This window comes from Ahaetulla prasina, chromosome 2 (assembly GCF_028640845.1).
Source record: "Ahaetulla prasina isolate Xishuangbanna chromosome 2, ASM2864084v1, whole genome shotgun sequence".
Lineage (NCBI taxonomy): Eukaryota > Metazoa > Chordata > Lepidosauria > Squamata > Colubridae > Ahaetulla > Ahaetulla prasina.
Window position 1 is genome coordinate 148,693,231 of NC_080540.1, and position 17,601 is coordinate 148,710,831.

The window sequence follows — 17,601 nt, forward strand, 5'->3', positions numbered from 1 at the left end:
CAATTGGCCAAATTTAAGGGAGTTGGAATCGGACAACATTTAGAAAGCCACAGGCCGATATACCTTCATTAAATCTTTTTAAGAAATGAAAACAATAAACTATTTTTGCAAACACCCATGTTGCCATGGCAAACACCGGAGAATTCATTTAATACATTATCTGCTCCCATTCCTTACCAATAGGTGATTATCTTTCCAAACCATATTCCAGGAAAAAAGCTTTAGACTCTTTATCTGTGTAAATATTAGCATTTAAATTATGTATACATAGATTAGGGTCTAAATCACGGTTGTCCAACCTTGGCAACTTTAAGACTTGTGGACTTCAACTCCCAGCCATTCTGTTAAAGTCCGTAAATCTGAAAGTTGCCAAGGTTGGACACCCTTGGTCTAAATTATATTGGGATTAGCTGACACCCAACTTTATCTGATGGCTCGCAAGCTTAACCATTTTCAGGCCGAAGCGAATACAATAGACTAGGTAAACCTCAGCCACATCATTCCGTGTTGAAGATACTTGCCTCTACAATTGTGATGGCAATCATGAACCAAGGTGGAGGACAGCAGGTATAGCTGTCGTAGTACCACTTCCGGTCTATCTCACGGGGTAACGTCTCATATGCCACGTGTCGAATCAGCCGCTGAGAAAGGCTGAGTCCTGTCTCCTCCAGGAGGGCCTTGCTGCATAGCCTCCTGTTCCCTTGCAAAATGGCCTGGCGGAAGCTATTGGACCTCTTGTTACTCATCTGAAGATACAGTTAAGAAGAAGGAAAGAAAACAATTAAAATGCTTTAATTGAACTATAAGCTGAGAGTGTTCAGATACATTATCAGGGTTCAATAGTTGGCCACAAGGCAGAATTCTACAAGATACAAGCAGTACATATTCAAAAGAAATTAACTTCCTACTTAATCTCTGGCCTAGCTTTTCGATTTAAACTACTCTACAGGTAATCCTCGACTTACAACCATAACCGAGCCCAACATTTCCACTGCTAAGCAAGACAGTTGTTAAGTGAGTTTTGTCCCATTTTACAACCTTTCTTGCCATAGATGTTAAGTGAGTCACTGCAGTTGTTAAGTTAGTAACATGGTTGTTAAGTAAATCTGGCTTCCCCCATTGACCTTGTTGGTCAGAAGGTCATCAAAGGTGACCACGTGACCCGGGGACCCTGCAATTGTCATACATAAATAGGCAGGTATGCGGGTAGTTAGGTAGGTAGAAAGAGAAGAAAAAATAGGGGCCACATAATATCAAACAGATCCCTGAGCTATGAATGATCATGACTACGTACAAATGAGATGATCAGAAATGATCCCAATTGGATGACGCTTAATTAACCAAGATCCCAAAGGTTTTCTATTCCTGCCTAATAGAGTAGGAGTATATAAAATATTCCAAATGCACACATATGCTTTCGCATCGAATAAACACTCTTGTGCAATTGCCAGAAACATTTCTGAGAGTCCTTTATTCCAGGGGTCTCCAACCTTGGGCCCTTTAAGACTTGTAGACTTCAACTCCCAGAGTCCCTCAGCCAGCTTTGTCCACAAGTCTTAAAGGGACTAAGGTTGGAGACCCCTGCTTTATTCCTATAGATTGCCGCTCTGTTAACATCTGCTTGTAGAAATCTGCCAAGACTTAACTCGGCACACGAGAGAGAGTACCACAGCATTAGTATTCCGGGTTGGTCGTGTTGCTTACTTGTGTTTGATCATTTTCTTTTTGGCTCATCTGTACAAGATTTCAGAGACCAGGCCTCCTTCTTTCATACCTACAGTGTACACGGATAATTGCTTCAAGCTGAGCCAAACGGCTTCAAAACAAACTAATCACACTGTTGTAAGCCCTTGTCCTGAATGAAAGGAGGCTGAGGTACAAGCGGCCCGACGATAAATGTTATTTATCATTTGTTATGTACAACCATTTTTAAGCTGCCTTTAATTTCTTCAGGGAGAATGGGAGCGCACAAGAATGTGATGCAAATCATCCCGGAGTGATGAGAGAAAAAAACAACAATACCACAAAACAAGACAAGGGCATGTTAAGAAAACAACAAGACAAGCAGCAAATATATACAGCAATCACACAGGTTAAACCAATCAATTAAAATGCTAGGAAAGCAAAAGAGACTGAAAGCCCCTGTAACACTGCCAGAAGCATGTCTGTTTCCTTGAATTTTTAGTCATGATTCACCATCAATCACCTGTCTGCTGCTGACACCTGTCCGCTGGTGTCAATTCAATAATTATATACTCTAATTGTCAAAAAGTACTTTCCTGCTCAGAAGCACTGTAACTTCTGATTGTTAGGGACTGCATTATTAGATTCAGCTAATAGTGGCAACCTCTCAAGGTTTCCCCACCACCTCAAGGGGGGGGGGGAACCCCTATTAAGATATTTAAATTTAGTAGCTGGAACAGTGGAGTTGTCCAGTGAGCCGGAACACACCTTTGTAGTTGATTGGTTGGAGAGTGCTCCCACTTGCTCCTGTGTGAGGCAATCTACGCCGTGATTGGTTACTGTGGGCGTAGATTGCCTGTATGCTCTGTGATTTATCTCATGATGCTCCTGTTTGCCTGACTCCCTCAGGAGTTGTGGGAGCTTCATCAATGGAAGCTTTCAAGAAGAGACTGGACTGCCATCTGTCAGAAATGGTGTAGGGTCTTCTGCTTGGGCGGGGGGTGGGGGGTTGGACTAGAGGATTTACAAGGTCCTTTCCAACTCTATTAATCTCGTTTGCTGTAAATATAGATGTAAAATATATTTATTTATATAAAACTACAAGTTTGTCAGTGGTGGGATTCAAATTTTTTTACTAACGGTTCTGTGGGCGTGGCTTGGTGGGCGTGACATGGCTTGGTGGGCGTGACAGGGGAAGGATACTGTAAAACCTCCATTTCCACCCCACTCCAGGGGAAGGATACTGCAAAATCCCCATTTCCTCCCAATCAGCTGGGACTTGGGAAGCAGAGAATAGATGGAAAGTGGGACCAGTCAGAGGTGGTATTTACCGGTTCTCTGAACTACTCATAATTTCCGTTACCGGCTCTCCAGAACTGGTAAGAACCTGCTGAATACCACCTCTGAAGTCCCAGCGTCTCTGACTTCCATTTAGGTACCTGGTGCACAATTCCCTGACAAAAACCCAAGGAAGTCCAGCGGCCTTTTGAAAAACACCTTTGAAACAACCATGACCTGGATGATTGAGAATCTCCATAGACATCCTGTCAAGGTGTTCACCTGCCTCATCTTCATTAATGTAACTAGTGCCCTAGCCCAGCACTCCCTTGTTTCAAAACTGCTTGAGTAGAAAATACTCCCATGATTGAGTCACTTGGTTTGACATTCTTTAAGTATGTCTTCACGTATAGTCGCGTGGCTTCTGCAAAATTTGCAAATTCATCTCATTAAATAAAATCCCCTTTTCTCAAATGTAGACATTATTTTCCTTGGATTGTGCTATCGTGCTGAAATCTCATATCTATCTTATTAGAATTTTATTTTAATTCCCTAAATTAGTAATTGGCTCCAAATTCTGATATGTTTTCTGAACTTGTCTTAATTTTTCTGAAAGAAATTACCCAGAATTTTCAAGTACCCATAATTTAAACATGCGTATCAAATACGATGTGCATGCATATAATCAAATAAACGCATAGTGTAATACAAGCCCACTCCTGTTACAAAATGCTTGTTTAATTATGTATCTTGAGACCACCTATAACACATCAGAAAACTGAAATGTGGGAAGGCTGACATAACCAATAATTTTATGGTGGGATGGGAAAAAGACAATCTAAGTTTATAAATGGAGACAATCTGAGTCAGTTCTAAATATACTGCTCCCCACTGCTGAGTCACCTATGAACAAAATACAGGTAGTCCGCAATTTACAACAGTTCATTTAGTGACCGTTTGAAGTTACAGTGGCACTGAAAAAAGTGACTTATGACTGTTTTTCACACACCTATTTCAGCATTCCTATGGTCATGTGATCAAAACTGGCAACTGGCTCATATTTATGACATTTGCAGTATCCTGAGGTCATGTGATCACTTTTTGTGACTTTCTGACAAGTAAAGTCAATGAGGAAGCTAAATTGACTTAACAACCATGTTACTAACTTAAGAACTACAGTGATTCACTTAACCACCATGGCAAGAAAAGTCGTAAAATGGGGCAAAACTCACTTAACAAATATCCCACTTAGCGCCAGAAATTTTAGGCTCAATTTTCATTGTAAGTGGAGGACTATCTGTAATAAGCTATTTTGTTTAAATATGTGGATGTCATGGAAACCAAAGATTTTCCAGTAAATATGTAAAAACAAATGATACTTGCTGAGTGGAGCAAACATCATTTAAAACCCTCTTCATTTTCTCCCCAACCTTGTTTCATTTTTTATTCATTTATCACAGGCTATATACTGGTTATTTGTATCCTGTCTAGGTGCTTACAATACCGAGAACCATTTAATCTGGACATATAAAAGCACTAAATAATACCATGTGATGAAAGAAAAAAAGAATGGGAAACCGACTGACATCTCTCTAGATAACTACTCTTGTAATTGCCTACCTCAAAAACAATCAACTCAGGTTACAGCAAGAAAAGAAAGAGGAAACAATATTTTCTATGCTTTAATAGAACACTTAACGTTCCCAGATGAAATCCTAAAAACTTCAAAAGTTCTGTTTAAAAGTTCTTGTAATGAGATTCTCCAGGATCATCATGAGTTAGGTGGCTTATAAATATGATTTATAAAAAAGCACTCTTCTCCATTAGCAATGGACATAAATGTATCAGTCGGGGTAATTTCAAATATTTTACATTTCTAAGGGCTCTTTAATAGAATAGTACTGTTATCCAGGGCAGAAGTGGAAATAAATGTATGAAATAATTCCTTTCAGGTCTTTATTCTGAATTGAAGTAGGGATTTGGAGAGAAAAACAGAGAAGGGAACGCTTCCTTTGCTGCCAGTCCAGTTACTAGTAGTAGAAAATTCTCAGGATCATGCTATGGGATCCCAGATTCTACTGCTAGTAATTGGCACCAAAGCAAGAGTCCTCCTCTCTGCTTTTCTCTCAAAATCCCTACTTTAATGCAGAATAGGGATGTGAAATGCGGCGGGGAATTAATTCAGCTTGCATACATTTATGTCCTGGATAACAGCATTTTAGTGCTACTCTGTTGAACAGCCCATAGAAATGTAAAATATTTGAAACTGCCCTGGCTAATATATTTCTGTCCAGTGCTAGTGAAGGAGAGTGGGGTTGTTTTATAAATCATATTTATAAGTCACCTAACTCGTGATGACCCTAGAGCAGGGGTCTGCAAACTTGGCTCTTTTAAGACTTGTGGACTTCAACTCCCAGAGTTCCTCAGCCAGCTTTGCTGGCTGAGGGACTCTGGAAGTTGAAGTCCACAAGTCTTAAAAAAGCCAAGTTTACAGACCCCTGCCCTAGAGAATCAATCCTAACCCAACCCTAACCCTAATCATACTGTTTGGGGGGGTATTCCCCTCTGGGAAAGGCATAGTCTATAAAAAAATCTTCTCTTTTTCTCCAAAGTTATGAGTATATTTAGATCTTGCCTTCATTTCACAATGTTATCTAGCACCTCAGCAGGTGCGAGACAAGAGACCTATGAGTAATTGAAATGAGTAATCATTCAGCCGTCGCTTTCCAAACTACATGTTTTTTATTTATTTATGCAGCCTCTTTTATGATGGCAGACTACAAACACAATAAAAGAAATATGAATTAGCTGTGTGGTTTGACTTACTCAGCACTTAGACCTGCAAGATTCTGTAAAGACAAAGGGAAAAAGCTGGAAAGTTTCAGTCAGAATCCATTTCTGAGATTAAGAATTAAGGATGTCTGTTTATATTGCTGTCTGGCTTATTGTTCAATGTACGTTTTATTTTCATAATAATATCAGTAGTTCTCGACATATGACCACAACTAGACATTTCTCGGTCTTTCTAGATACCCTGTTTTCCCAAAAATAAGACCTATCCCAAAAATAAGCCCTAGCATGTTTTATATGTGCGCCTAATTTTTATTTTTTATTTTTTTATTTTTTATTTTATTTACATTTATATCCCGCCCTTCTCCGAAGACTCAGGGCGGCTTACAGTGTATAAGGCAATATGAGCCCTACCACACAAAATAAACCCTACTTAAGAGCCTGCACAGCCGGCCATCTACCCATTCCATTTGGTTGCTTGCGGTGCCATGGCCACAAGGCGAGGAGGATTGGTGGTGGAGCTGCCCCACATCAGCTTACCTCAGGGCCCCTGCAGCCAGGCCATCCATAACCAGGGCCATGGTGGCTCAAGCTGTAAGATAGCCTGTTATTAAAACACAGCTGCCTGCAATTACTGCAGGTTCTAGTCCCACCAGGCCCAAGGTTGACTCAGCCTTCCATCCTTTATAAGGTAGGTAAAATGAGGACCCAGATTGTTGGGGGGGGGGCAATAAGTTGACTTTGTAAATATACAAATAGAATGAGACTATTGCCTTACACACTGTAAGCTGCCTTGAGTCTTTGGAGAAGGGCGGGATATAAATGTAAATAAATAAATAACCTGACACCTACCTCGCGGTGGCAAGACCATCAGCCATGTGCAGTAATAGCCCATGTGGTTGCCTGCCCACTTCTTCTGCTTGCTCGTGGCTGCAACGGAGCTGGAGGCCGAGTGGCATACTGGTGCTGTGGCAGCGAGACAAGGCAGGTGGCCTGGCTGCAGGGGCCCTGAGGTAAGCCGGTGTGGGGTGCATGGTGCAGCTCCACCCCCACCCCCCGCCGTCTCACTGCAGTAGCAGTGGCATGACACGTGGCCTCCTGCCCCACCGCGAACAAGCAGAAGAAGTGGGCCTCCCGTACATGGGGGGGGAAATAAGACATTCCCCAAAATAAGCCCTAGCACTTACTTTGTTGCCCACAAGAAAATAAGACCTGGTCTTATTTTCAGGCAAACGTGAGTATGTCCATAAGTTAACTGTTCTGTAAATGTTGGTTGAACTGGAGTGAACATTTGCTAGCATGTGGCAACCTGACCTTAAGATACCAAGTGTAAAATAAAGGGCAGTTTAATAGCATGAGTCATGGATTCAGCTTCAGTATGTGAACAAATGCAAAGGTGATCTGGTAAGGGATATTACTGTAATTTATTACCATCAAGGGAAAAGCATTGATTTAGGCAATTGAAAATGCCCTTGTATGCAATGAAATGAAGGATTCTATAAAAATATCTAAATAGTCATCATAGCTAGCAAACACTAGTAATGTGTTAGCATTTATCATACCTAACAAGCATGTAAACTCCTGAGATTTCTTTCAATAATTTTAATGCAAAAATTCCATTAACCAAGACTACTACAGTACAACTTATTTCCATGTATTCCATTTTTATTTTTACTTGTGCGTGTGTGTATGAGAGAGAGAGGGGGGGAGAGGGAGAAGCAGAGAGAGAAAGAGAGAGAGAGAGAGAAACTGAAACACACTCCACATCATAGAATGTAATTTCAAAAAAAAAAAAAGTAACCAGAAAGAATAACTATTTTTATACAGTTGTTTTAGGTTAACACATTTTGTAGATGTGATGGACAAATGTTTGAAAACACAGAGATCATACACAGGGGTATTAAAGTAGTGGCCATAGTGATGCAATTGAAACTCCATCTGTGTACTATGCTCATTGCAGGTATTTTGCTCAGATAACTCAAAATGAGAATAGTAATAAAGATAAAGATTCCCCTCGCACATACATGCTAGTCGTTCCCGACTCCAGGGGGCGGTGCTCATCTCCGTTTCAAAGCCGAAGACCCAGTGCTGTCCGAAGACGTCTCTGTGGTCATGTGGCCAGCATGACTCAACACCAAAGGCACACGGAACGCTGTTACCTTCCCACCAAAGGTGGTCCCTATTTTTCTACTTGCATTTTTTACGTGCTTTCGAACTGCTAGGTTGGCAGAAGCTGGGACAAGTAACGGGAGCTCACCCCGTTACGTGGCAGCACTAGGGTTTCGAACCGCTGAACTGTCGACCTTTCGATCGACAAGCTCAGCGTCTTAGCCCCTGAGCCACCACATCCCTTGAGACTAGTAATAGAGGACAGTAATATTTTGTTCTTGCCTTCTTTTGCAGGTATTTTTTGGGCTACCTTCTGGACCTTTGTAGAAGTCTCACATCATGTGTGAAGCAAAATTCGACTTCTCCTTTTGTGTGAGAAGATCCAACAAATTCAGGGCAACAAAATTTCATTGAATTGTAATCGCTAGTTATCAAGGGTCTTTCACTACTATCTAGAGAACAGTTCCCATATGGTCATAATTTACTTACTGCTTGATTTCTAGGTTTGAGGTTTTTGAATCAAATGTTTAACCATTCACAGAAAGAAAAGAGAATTTATTGTGGCCTGGCACATTTTCTGGTCCAAACCCACCCACCCCCAAGAAAAGCCATCCTGCTTTTTTTCCATGCAGCTGATCTGCAGCTTCTTTAATAACCTGGTTATTAAAAGTGGAGACAGATGGATAAAATACAGAAGGGAAAAGGTATTAAGGGGGGAAAAAGCACCCTCTGATTCATTAAATATTCACTTTCCTTAAAATTGTTTATTGGATTATTCAGCATGCAAAAAAGGAAGTGGTTGAGACTGCTTTCTAACAATACATGCTGTGCCTTCTCAAATACATTCACGCCTGAGGGAGAAATGTGTAATGGAACACTATTACAATATGCTTATTTACCACAGCTAGATATGCTTCTGAAATGCTTCTGAAGCCTATTTCCAAACAAGATAGATGGTGAAGGAATCATTTACACTCAATTTTGCAACAAGGGAGGGAAAGTGTGCAGTGCGTGGCTCCTGAAATTCTTTCCAATCCCTTTACCACTGCATTTTCTCCAACCAACTAATGTACAGCATGGCTGCGGTTATAACTGAATATCTTGGGTGCAAAATCAACAAACCAGAAAGAAAAGACAAATAGCACACTACCAAAATGGTAGACCAGGCTGGAAAATAAGATCAGCATGCTAAGAACAGATGTAAGCAAGCTAGAACAGATGAAAGAAAAGAAGGTGAAGAACAAGAAGACCAATGCCTGATCAAGAAATAACAGAATAATAGAGTCAGAAGGGATCTTGGAGGTCTTCTAGTCCAATCCTCTGCTCAAGAGCGAGACCCTCTATTACTTCAGGCAAATTATTATCTTCTTTAAAAAAACCACCACTGATTAATTGTTCTCACTGTCAGGAAATTTCTCCTTAGTTCTAGGTTGGTTAGATAAACCCAATTCCTGTAACTGTTCTTCATATGTTTTAGCCTCCAGTCCTCTCATCATCTTTGTAGCTCTTCTCTGAACTCTAGAAAGAGCGCAGAGAACATCTTAATTGTGGCGACCAAAAATTATTAAGAACATCTTAATAATTCAACATCTTAATTGTGGCGACCAAAACTGGATGCAATATGTTGGATTGTATTGGATTTGCAATATGCAAAAGATGTTGAGACTCTAGAAAGAGTGCAGAGAAGAGCAACAAAGATGATTAGGGGACTGGAGGCTAAAACATATGAAGAACAGCTGCAGGAACTGGGTATGTCTAGTTTAATAAAAAGAAGGACTAGGGGAGACATAATAGCAGTGTTCCAATATCTCAGGGGTTGCCACAAAGAAGAGGGAGTCGGGCTGTTCTCCAAAGCACCTGAGGGTAGAACAAGAAGCAATGGGTGGAAACTGATCAAGGAAAGAAGCAACTTAGAACTAAGGAGAAATTTCCTGACAGTTAGAACAATTAATAAGTGGAACGACTTGCCTGCAGAAGTTGTGAATGCTCCAACACTGGAAATTTTTAAGAAAATGTTGGATAACCATCTGTCTGAGATGGTGTAGGGTTTCCTGCCTGGGCAGGGGGTTGGACTAGAAGGCCTCCAAGGTCCCTTCCAACTCTGTTGTTATGTTATATTATATTATATTATATTATATTATATTATATTATATTATATTATATTATATTATATTATATTATATTATATTATATTATATTATATTATATTATATTATATTATATTATATTATATTATATTATATTATATTATATTATATTATATTATATTATATTATATTATATTATATTATATTCCAAGTTTGGTCTTATCAAGGCATTATAAAATGGTACTAATACTTTCATTTAGAAACAATATATTGCCAAGAAACAAGGAAGATTAAAGAAGTGCTAGAAATTATAAAGCAGTAAATAACTCTACTTAGCCAAGTAGATCAACAGATACAAAGATCGAATTGCACACTATTGGCAGAATCTCCAGTTTCAAGCGAGCCTGAATAATTTCGGCCAATCCATTAATAAAAAGGCAGCAGTGAATCAGTCAGCATCTGACAAAGAAGGAACAGTACAGTTTTGGGCACAGCCATGAGACAACTCAAAGAAATATAATAAGAATACAGCTTAGATAAAAAAGGTGGATAAGAATTAAAATGAAGCTAAAACGAAAGAACTTGCAATAACAGCAGAAATGGTGGCGAAAATGGCAAGCAAGATCAAGTATTGGCCAGCACCAGGGGAAGATGAAATGCATGGTTTTTAGTTGAAGCATCTGACTGATCCACATCCACCCATTGCTGAACGATATAAGTTCAGCACATACTTCAAGGAGGTAAAACTGAAGGTCAATTAATATTGGCAAAATATTATCTAACAATGCAAGATCCAACAAAAGGGCAGCAGGGAACTGGCGATCAATTGCCTGCTTTACCAATGACATTCACATTGCTAACCGGTGTGGTAGCTGATGCGGTCCAACAGCATCTATTTGAAAACGAACTGTTTCCACTTGAGCAGAAGGGACGCTGCCCAAATTGTGGAGGAACAAAAGATCAGTTCCTAACCGGCAAGATGATTTTAGAAAATTGCAAGAGAAGGAAGACCGACTTGAATGTAGTGTGGATTGAAGGCATTTGACTCCCTGCCACATGATTGGATAATCAAGTGCCTAAAGATAACAGGAGTCAGTAAAAACATCAGAAGCTTTGTGTAAAGATCAATGGCACAATGGAAGAGATAGTTGCTGGTCAGTGGTGATAGATTGGGAAGGATTAATATCTTTCAAGGAGACTCACTCTCACCACTACTGTTTGTCATTGTACTGATTCCTTTGTCAACGATACTGAGTAACTTAGGCTGTGGCTATCAAACAACAAGGCTATCCCACCTCCTTCACATGAATGATCTGAAAGTATATGAAATCATCTGAAATAGTCAACACTCAACACTGTTCATATATACACAGCCAAGGTACTACAGTGGAATTTGGACTGGATAAACATGCCATCCTCACTCTCAGCAGGGGAAAAATAGTGAAAACCGAAGGAATCAAGACACCTTATGGAAATAACAGGAGTCTGGATGAAGTCAATAATTACAAATACCTGGGTATCAGGGCTGGGTTCTACTTACCTTTACTACCAGTTTGCAACGGGGCCGCGCATGCGAATGAAGCAAGTATGCGCATGTGCGCGCTTCTGCACATGCACAGAAGCTTGCTGATGATGTCAGGGTCAGGGGCGGAGCCTCTGGCTGGTTTTACTACCGGTTCTTGTGAACCGGTCCAAACCGGGGGCAACCCACCACTGCTGGGTATCCTTCAAGCTGTCAACCTCAAGCACACTAAAGTCAAGAAGAAGGTAGAAGTGAATACATCAAGAGAGTGAAGAAGATCTTAAAGTCTAAATACTGTGGAGGAATTGCAGTCAAGGCGATTTACACCTGGGCATTTCCAGTCATTAGATACAGAGCTGGAATATGCACCAAATTCAAGATGAATTAGAAGCTCTGGATAGGAAGACCAGAAAAAGAATGACAATAAATCATGCCCTTCACACACGCAGCAATGTAGACAGACTCTAATTACCAAAAAGAAAATAGTTTGGAATGAAATATACAGAAAGTTGATGAAGAAAAAAGGAGATTGGAAGAATATCTGAAGGATAGTGAAGAAAATGCACTGAAGCTAGTATACCACAAAGGCTTACTGAGTACTGGGGAGATCAAACTGGCCTACAAGAAAGATCAAATGAAGAAAAGAAAAGACCTGGTAAGGCAAAGTACTACAGAGCTAGTATATTAAAAAAAAAAAATAGCAGGCAAAGACAATAACAAGAAGACCTGGCAATGGTTAAGAGCAGGAAAGTTGAAGAAAAAGACAAGTAGCCAATTATGGCTGCACAAGACTAATACTTAAACACAAATACATACAAAGGCAGAATTGATAAGACAGCAATAGAGAGCAAGTGCCTCCCCTCAAAGAAACGGAAGAAACAGTGGACCACCTGCTTAGCTGCTGCAAGAAGATCACACAGACTTATTCCAAACAACAACATGACAAAGTAGCAACAATGGAGCATTGGACTATCTGCAAGAAATACTTCTTTTTCCTGCAAGCAAGAATTTCTGGGACAACAAAATAGAGAAAGTAATAAGAGAATGAAGAAGCTAAAGTACTCTGGGACTTTAGAACTCAAAAGAGGTGTTGCTGCATAACAGCCCAGATTGTTGTTGACAAGAAGGCAAAGATAATACCAATAGTAATAGGCACCTTGTGTGTAATTGCAAAACATCTGGAGCATTACGTGAACACCATCAGCATTGACAAAATCATCATCAGTCAAATGCAAAAGGCAGCTTTACCTGGAACAGATTACATCCTATGATGCTACCTTTAACTCTTATCAAATAACAAATCTGCCTCTTGGGTCCTTGGGAAGAACTCTCTAGGGGGATAAAAGTGTCGACATTTATTTAATTTATTTATTTATTTTGTCACACAGTATATGTAATCATAATCATGAAATAACTATACAGTATATAAGCATATATATAAGTATGAGTATGTAATAACTATATTAATTAATTAATTAATTAATTAATTAATTTTGTCACAACAATATATGTAGGAATCATACAAAAGATTATATAGTATATAAACATATATGGGTAAATATAAGGAGGTATAAGCATATATATAGAAAGAAGAAAAGAAAAAATTCCTTGTGTGTCCAATCACACTTGGCCAATAAAATTCTATTCTATTCTATTCTATTCAAAAAAAACAATAGGACAGGAACGGTAGGCACGTTTGTGCGCTTATGCAGCCCCTTATGGTCCTCTTAGGAATGGGGTGAGGTCAATAGTAGAAAGTTTTTGTATAAAGCTTTTAGGATTATGGGAAGAGACCACAGAGTCAGGTAAAGTGTTCCAAGCACTGATGATTCTGTTACAGAAGTCATATTTTCTGCAATCTAGATTAAAGCGGTTGACATTAAGTTTAAATCTATTAGTTGCTCTAGTATTATTGCAATTAAAGCTGAAGTAGTCTTTAACCGGAAGGACATTACAATAGATGATTCTGTGAGTTAAGCTTAGGTCTTGTCGAAGGCGACGGAGTTCCAAGTTTTCTAAGCCTAGGATTTCAAGTCTGGTGGGATAGGGTATTCTATTGTTTTCAGAGGAATGGAGAACCCTTCTTGTAAAATATTTCTGGACACGTTCAATTGTATTGATGTCAGAGATGTGGTATGGGTTCCAAACAGGCGAACTGTATTCTAGAATTGGTCTAGCAAATGTTTTATATGCTCTGGTTAATAGTGTGGTGTTTTTGGAAAAGAAACTGCGCAAGATTAGGTTTACAACTCTTAAAGCTTTTTTTGCTATATAATTGCAGTGGGCTTTGGCACTTAGATCATTTGACATGAAAACTCCAAGGTCTTTAACGGGATGGGGGTCATCTGTAAGGTAATGTCCATCTAGTGTGTACTTAGTTTTTGGGTTCTTTTTTCCTATATGTAAGACTGAGCATTTGCTGGTTGAAATTTGGAGCTGCCAATTTTTAGACCAAGCGGTTAGATGATCAAGGTCGTTTTGAATGATAGAAGTATTGTCTGTGATGTTAAATAGTTTGACATCATCAGCAAAGAGAACACAATTACTTGAGATATGGTCACAAAGATCATTAATGTATAGTATAAAGAGTGTTGGTCCAAGAACGCTGCCTTGAGGAACGCCACTCTTGACAGGAACAGGATTTGATAGAGCATTGCCAATTTTGACCACTTGTTGTCTGTTAGACAGAAAAGCAGATATCCATTTGTGGAGGGGTCCTGAGATGCCATAGGATATTAGTTTTAGGAGAAGTTTATCGTGTACTACTGAGTCGAAAGCTTTGCAGAAGTCTATGTAGATTGCATCTATTGATTTGCCTTGATCAAGATTTGAAGTCCATATGTTTTTGCAGTGCAGAAGTTGTAAGTTACATGATAATTTTTTTCTGAAACCAAATTGTTTGTTGGAGAGTAGGTTGTTTGTTTCTAAGTATGAGGTAATGGATTGGTTGATGATAGATTCCATGACTTTGCAGGTGACACAGCAAAGGGAGATCGGTCTGTAGTTTTCGACTAAGCTGGGGTCTCCTTTTTGACTGTGGCTAGTGACCAAAGTTTGGGAAGAGAACTGGTAGTGAAAGCTTTTTCAAAGATAATACTTAGGGGTTCTGTTATATTAATGGAAAGTTTTTTTAAGAAGTATGCGCACAGTCCATCGGGTCCAATAGATAGCGATGGTTTTAAGTTGTGAAGAGCTCTTCCAACGTTGTCTTCTGTGAAATCTATATGAGTTAAATCATCATAATCATTGCTGGTACGTTTGTGGAAAGTCGGATAAGTGTTATCGGAGTTAACAAAAACTGAGCCAAAGAAAACGTTGAAGAGGTTTGCTTTAACTATTTCGTCATTGCATTCTTTGTTGTTAGAATCTTTTAGTGGTGGGATGGATCTAGAGTCTTTAAGTTTATTGTTAACAAAATTATAAAAGGCACGATTGGAATTTGTGCGCAGAAGATTCTCTTCTTGCTTGGTGTGGTAATTTGTGCATTCAGTTTTTATTTGGTTGCATATGTTTCTGTAGCGGTTTTTGAAGTTTGTAACATAGCCTTTTTTGTTTTTTTTCCAGAGGGATTTTTTTTTGATTGAAGCTTTTTTATTGATATGGGTAGTTTGTTTTTCTTGATCATGGTAGTCATTTGTGGAACATATAGTTTAATGACTCTATTGATTTCAAGTAGGAAGACTCTATAGTGGTCTTCGGTGGTTATGCAGGTTGCAAACAAATTTTGCCAGTCCAGAAATGAAAGATCGTTGTTTATAAGGTCGTAATTGGCTTTTTTGAAGTTGTAGTTGGGAGTACTGTTGTTATGACGATTTAAGTATGGATGTATATTGAGACGAAAATCAATCATGCAGTGGTCACTGTTGGAAAAAGGTTCTTTAATTTCTAGTCCGTAAATTGAGTTTGAATTGTTGCAGAAGATGAGATCAAGGCAGTTGTTGAGTCTTGTATTGTTAGTTACAAGTTGTTCAAGACCTAGGTTTGTAACAGCGTTGTATAGTGTAGTATGGATTGGGTCAGTTGAACATTCATTAGTTGTCCAGTTAATGAGAGGTAGATTTAGGTCACCCAGGAAGATGATAGGATATGGGCAAGAGGTAGCCCATGTTAGCATTGAGGTTAGCATATTTGCATGGGTAATGTCATAGTCAGGGGCTCTGTAGCATAGTAAGAATTGGATATAACGAAAGGAAACAATAGGACAGGAACGGTAGGCATGTTTGTGCTCTTATGCATGCCCTTTACAGACCTCTTAGGAATGGGGTGAGGTTAATGGTAGACAGTTTTTGGTTGAAGCTTTGGGGATTTTGGGAAGAGACCACAGAGTCAGGTAGTGTATTCCAAGCATTAACAACTCTGTTACTGAAGTCATATTTTCTGCAATCAAGATTGGAGCGGTTAACATTAAGCTTAAACCTATTATGTGCTCATGTATTGTTGTAATTGAAGCTGAAGTAGTCTTTGACAGGAAGGACATTGCAATAGATGATTCTATGAGTTAAACTCAGGTCATGTCGAAGGCGGCGGAGTTCTAAATTTTCTAAAACCAGGATTTCAAGTCTGGTGGCATAAGGTATTTTGTTGTATTCAGAGGAGTGGAGAACTCGTCTTGTAAAATATTTCTGGACACGTTCAATTGTATTGATGTCAGAAATGTGGTATGGGTTCCAGACAGTCGAACTGTATTCAAGAATTGGTCTAGCAAATGTTTTATATGCTCTGGTTAGTAGTGTAGTGTTTCTGGAGAAGAAGCTACGCAAGATTAGGTTTACCACTCTTAGGCCTTTTTTGCGATGTAGTTACAGTGGGCTTTGGCACTTAGATCATTTTATATGAAAACTCCAAGGTCTTTAACAGGGTGGGGGGTCATCAGTAAGGTAATGTCCATCAAGCTTATACTTAGTGTTTAGGTTCTTTTTTCCAATATGTAAGACTGAGCATTTGCTGGTTGAGTTTTGGAATTGCCAAGTTTTAGACCATTCAGATAAGAAGTTCAGGTCTTTTTTGAGGTTAGCTGTATTTTTGGTGGTGTTAAATAGTTTGACATCATCAGCAAAGAGAACACAATAACTTGTAATATGGTCACAGAGATCATTAATGTATAATATGAAGAGTGTTGGTCCAAGAACGCTGCCTTGGGGAACGCCACTTTTGACAGGAACAGGATTTGATAGAGCATTGCCAATTTTGACCACTTGTTGTCTGTTTGATAGGAAAGCTGTTATCCAATTGTGGAGGGGTCCTGAGATGCCGTAGGATTTTAGTTTTAGAAGAACTAAAGAACATCTGGCTGATTTTGTGACCAACCATAACAACAGTGTTGTATTTGTATTTGTGTATGTTTATAGATTTCTGCCTTCTTCTCATCTGGCATCTTTCTGCCTGCATGTATGGATTGGAGAGCACAGGGTGGGCAGCGACACGTTTCTCCCTGGACCAAATGACTAGAAGGGAGATGTAATGGCATGTAGGAATGACCATGGGAGACAAGGGGAAGAGCCACATCCTAGACCAAGGGTGTAAAACTTGATTTCATTGAGGGCCGCATCAGGGTTGGTGTTTGACCTTGGGGCGGGCGTGGCCAGCTCGATGTCACTCATGCCAGGGGTGCCTGTGGTGGCCTGAGCGCTCTGCCAGCAACAATGGGCTCCTAAGCTCCATTTCTGGCTGCAAGGCCTCCTGCAACCTTCTGCCAGCGAAAATAGAGGTCAAGAGGGCCACCTGAGCTCCGTTTTTGCTGGCAGAGGCACCACGGGCTGGTCCTTCACTGTTTCCAAGGTGGCTCCACATGCCAGATCTAAGCACACTATAGGCCGGAACTGGCCCCCAGGGCTTGAGTTTGAGTCTGACACCCCTGGCCCAGACAATGGTCTGATAAACAAAATTTCAGTCTGAATGAGGGGTAGAGAAAGCGTCTCCCCTAGTTTTGGGGTCAGTAAAAAGGAGAAATGAGGGATATTTTCAGACTTGCAAGATTCTGTTAATTTTAATACTGGGGCTTAAATAGAGTCAGTACTCCTAAATGCATTTCTTATCTGGTTTACCTCACAAGGCTGACAGTAGAAAGGAGATGACTTGGAATGGAATAGCTGGCAAAATTCTGGGCCCCTAATCTTGAAGAGGGGTCATTAA

General features: G+C 39.7%; 1 protein-coding gene across 1 annotated transcript in view; it reads right to left on the reverse strand.

Annotated features, from left to right (window-relative positions):
* Positions 1–17,601, reverse strand: part of RHBDL3 (rhomboid like 3) — a 179,408-nt gene that overhangs the window by 51,051 nt on the left and 110,756 nt on the right. The window contains exon 5 of the mRNA XM_058173517.1: positions 522–746. Within this exon, the coding sequence (XP_058029500.1) occupies positions 522–746 (225 nt within the window). The remainder of the gene's footprint in view (positions 1–521; positions 747–17,601) is intronic.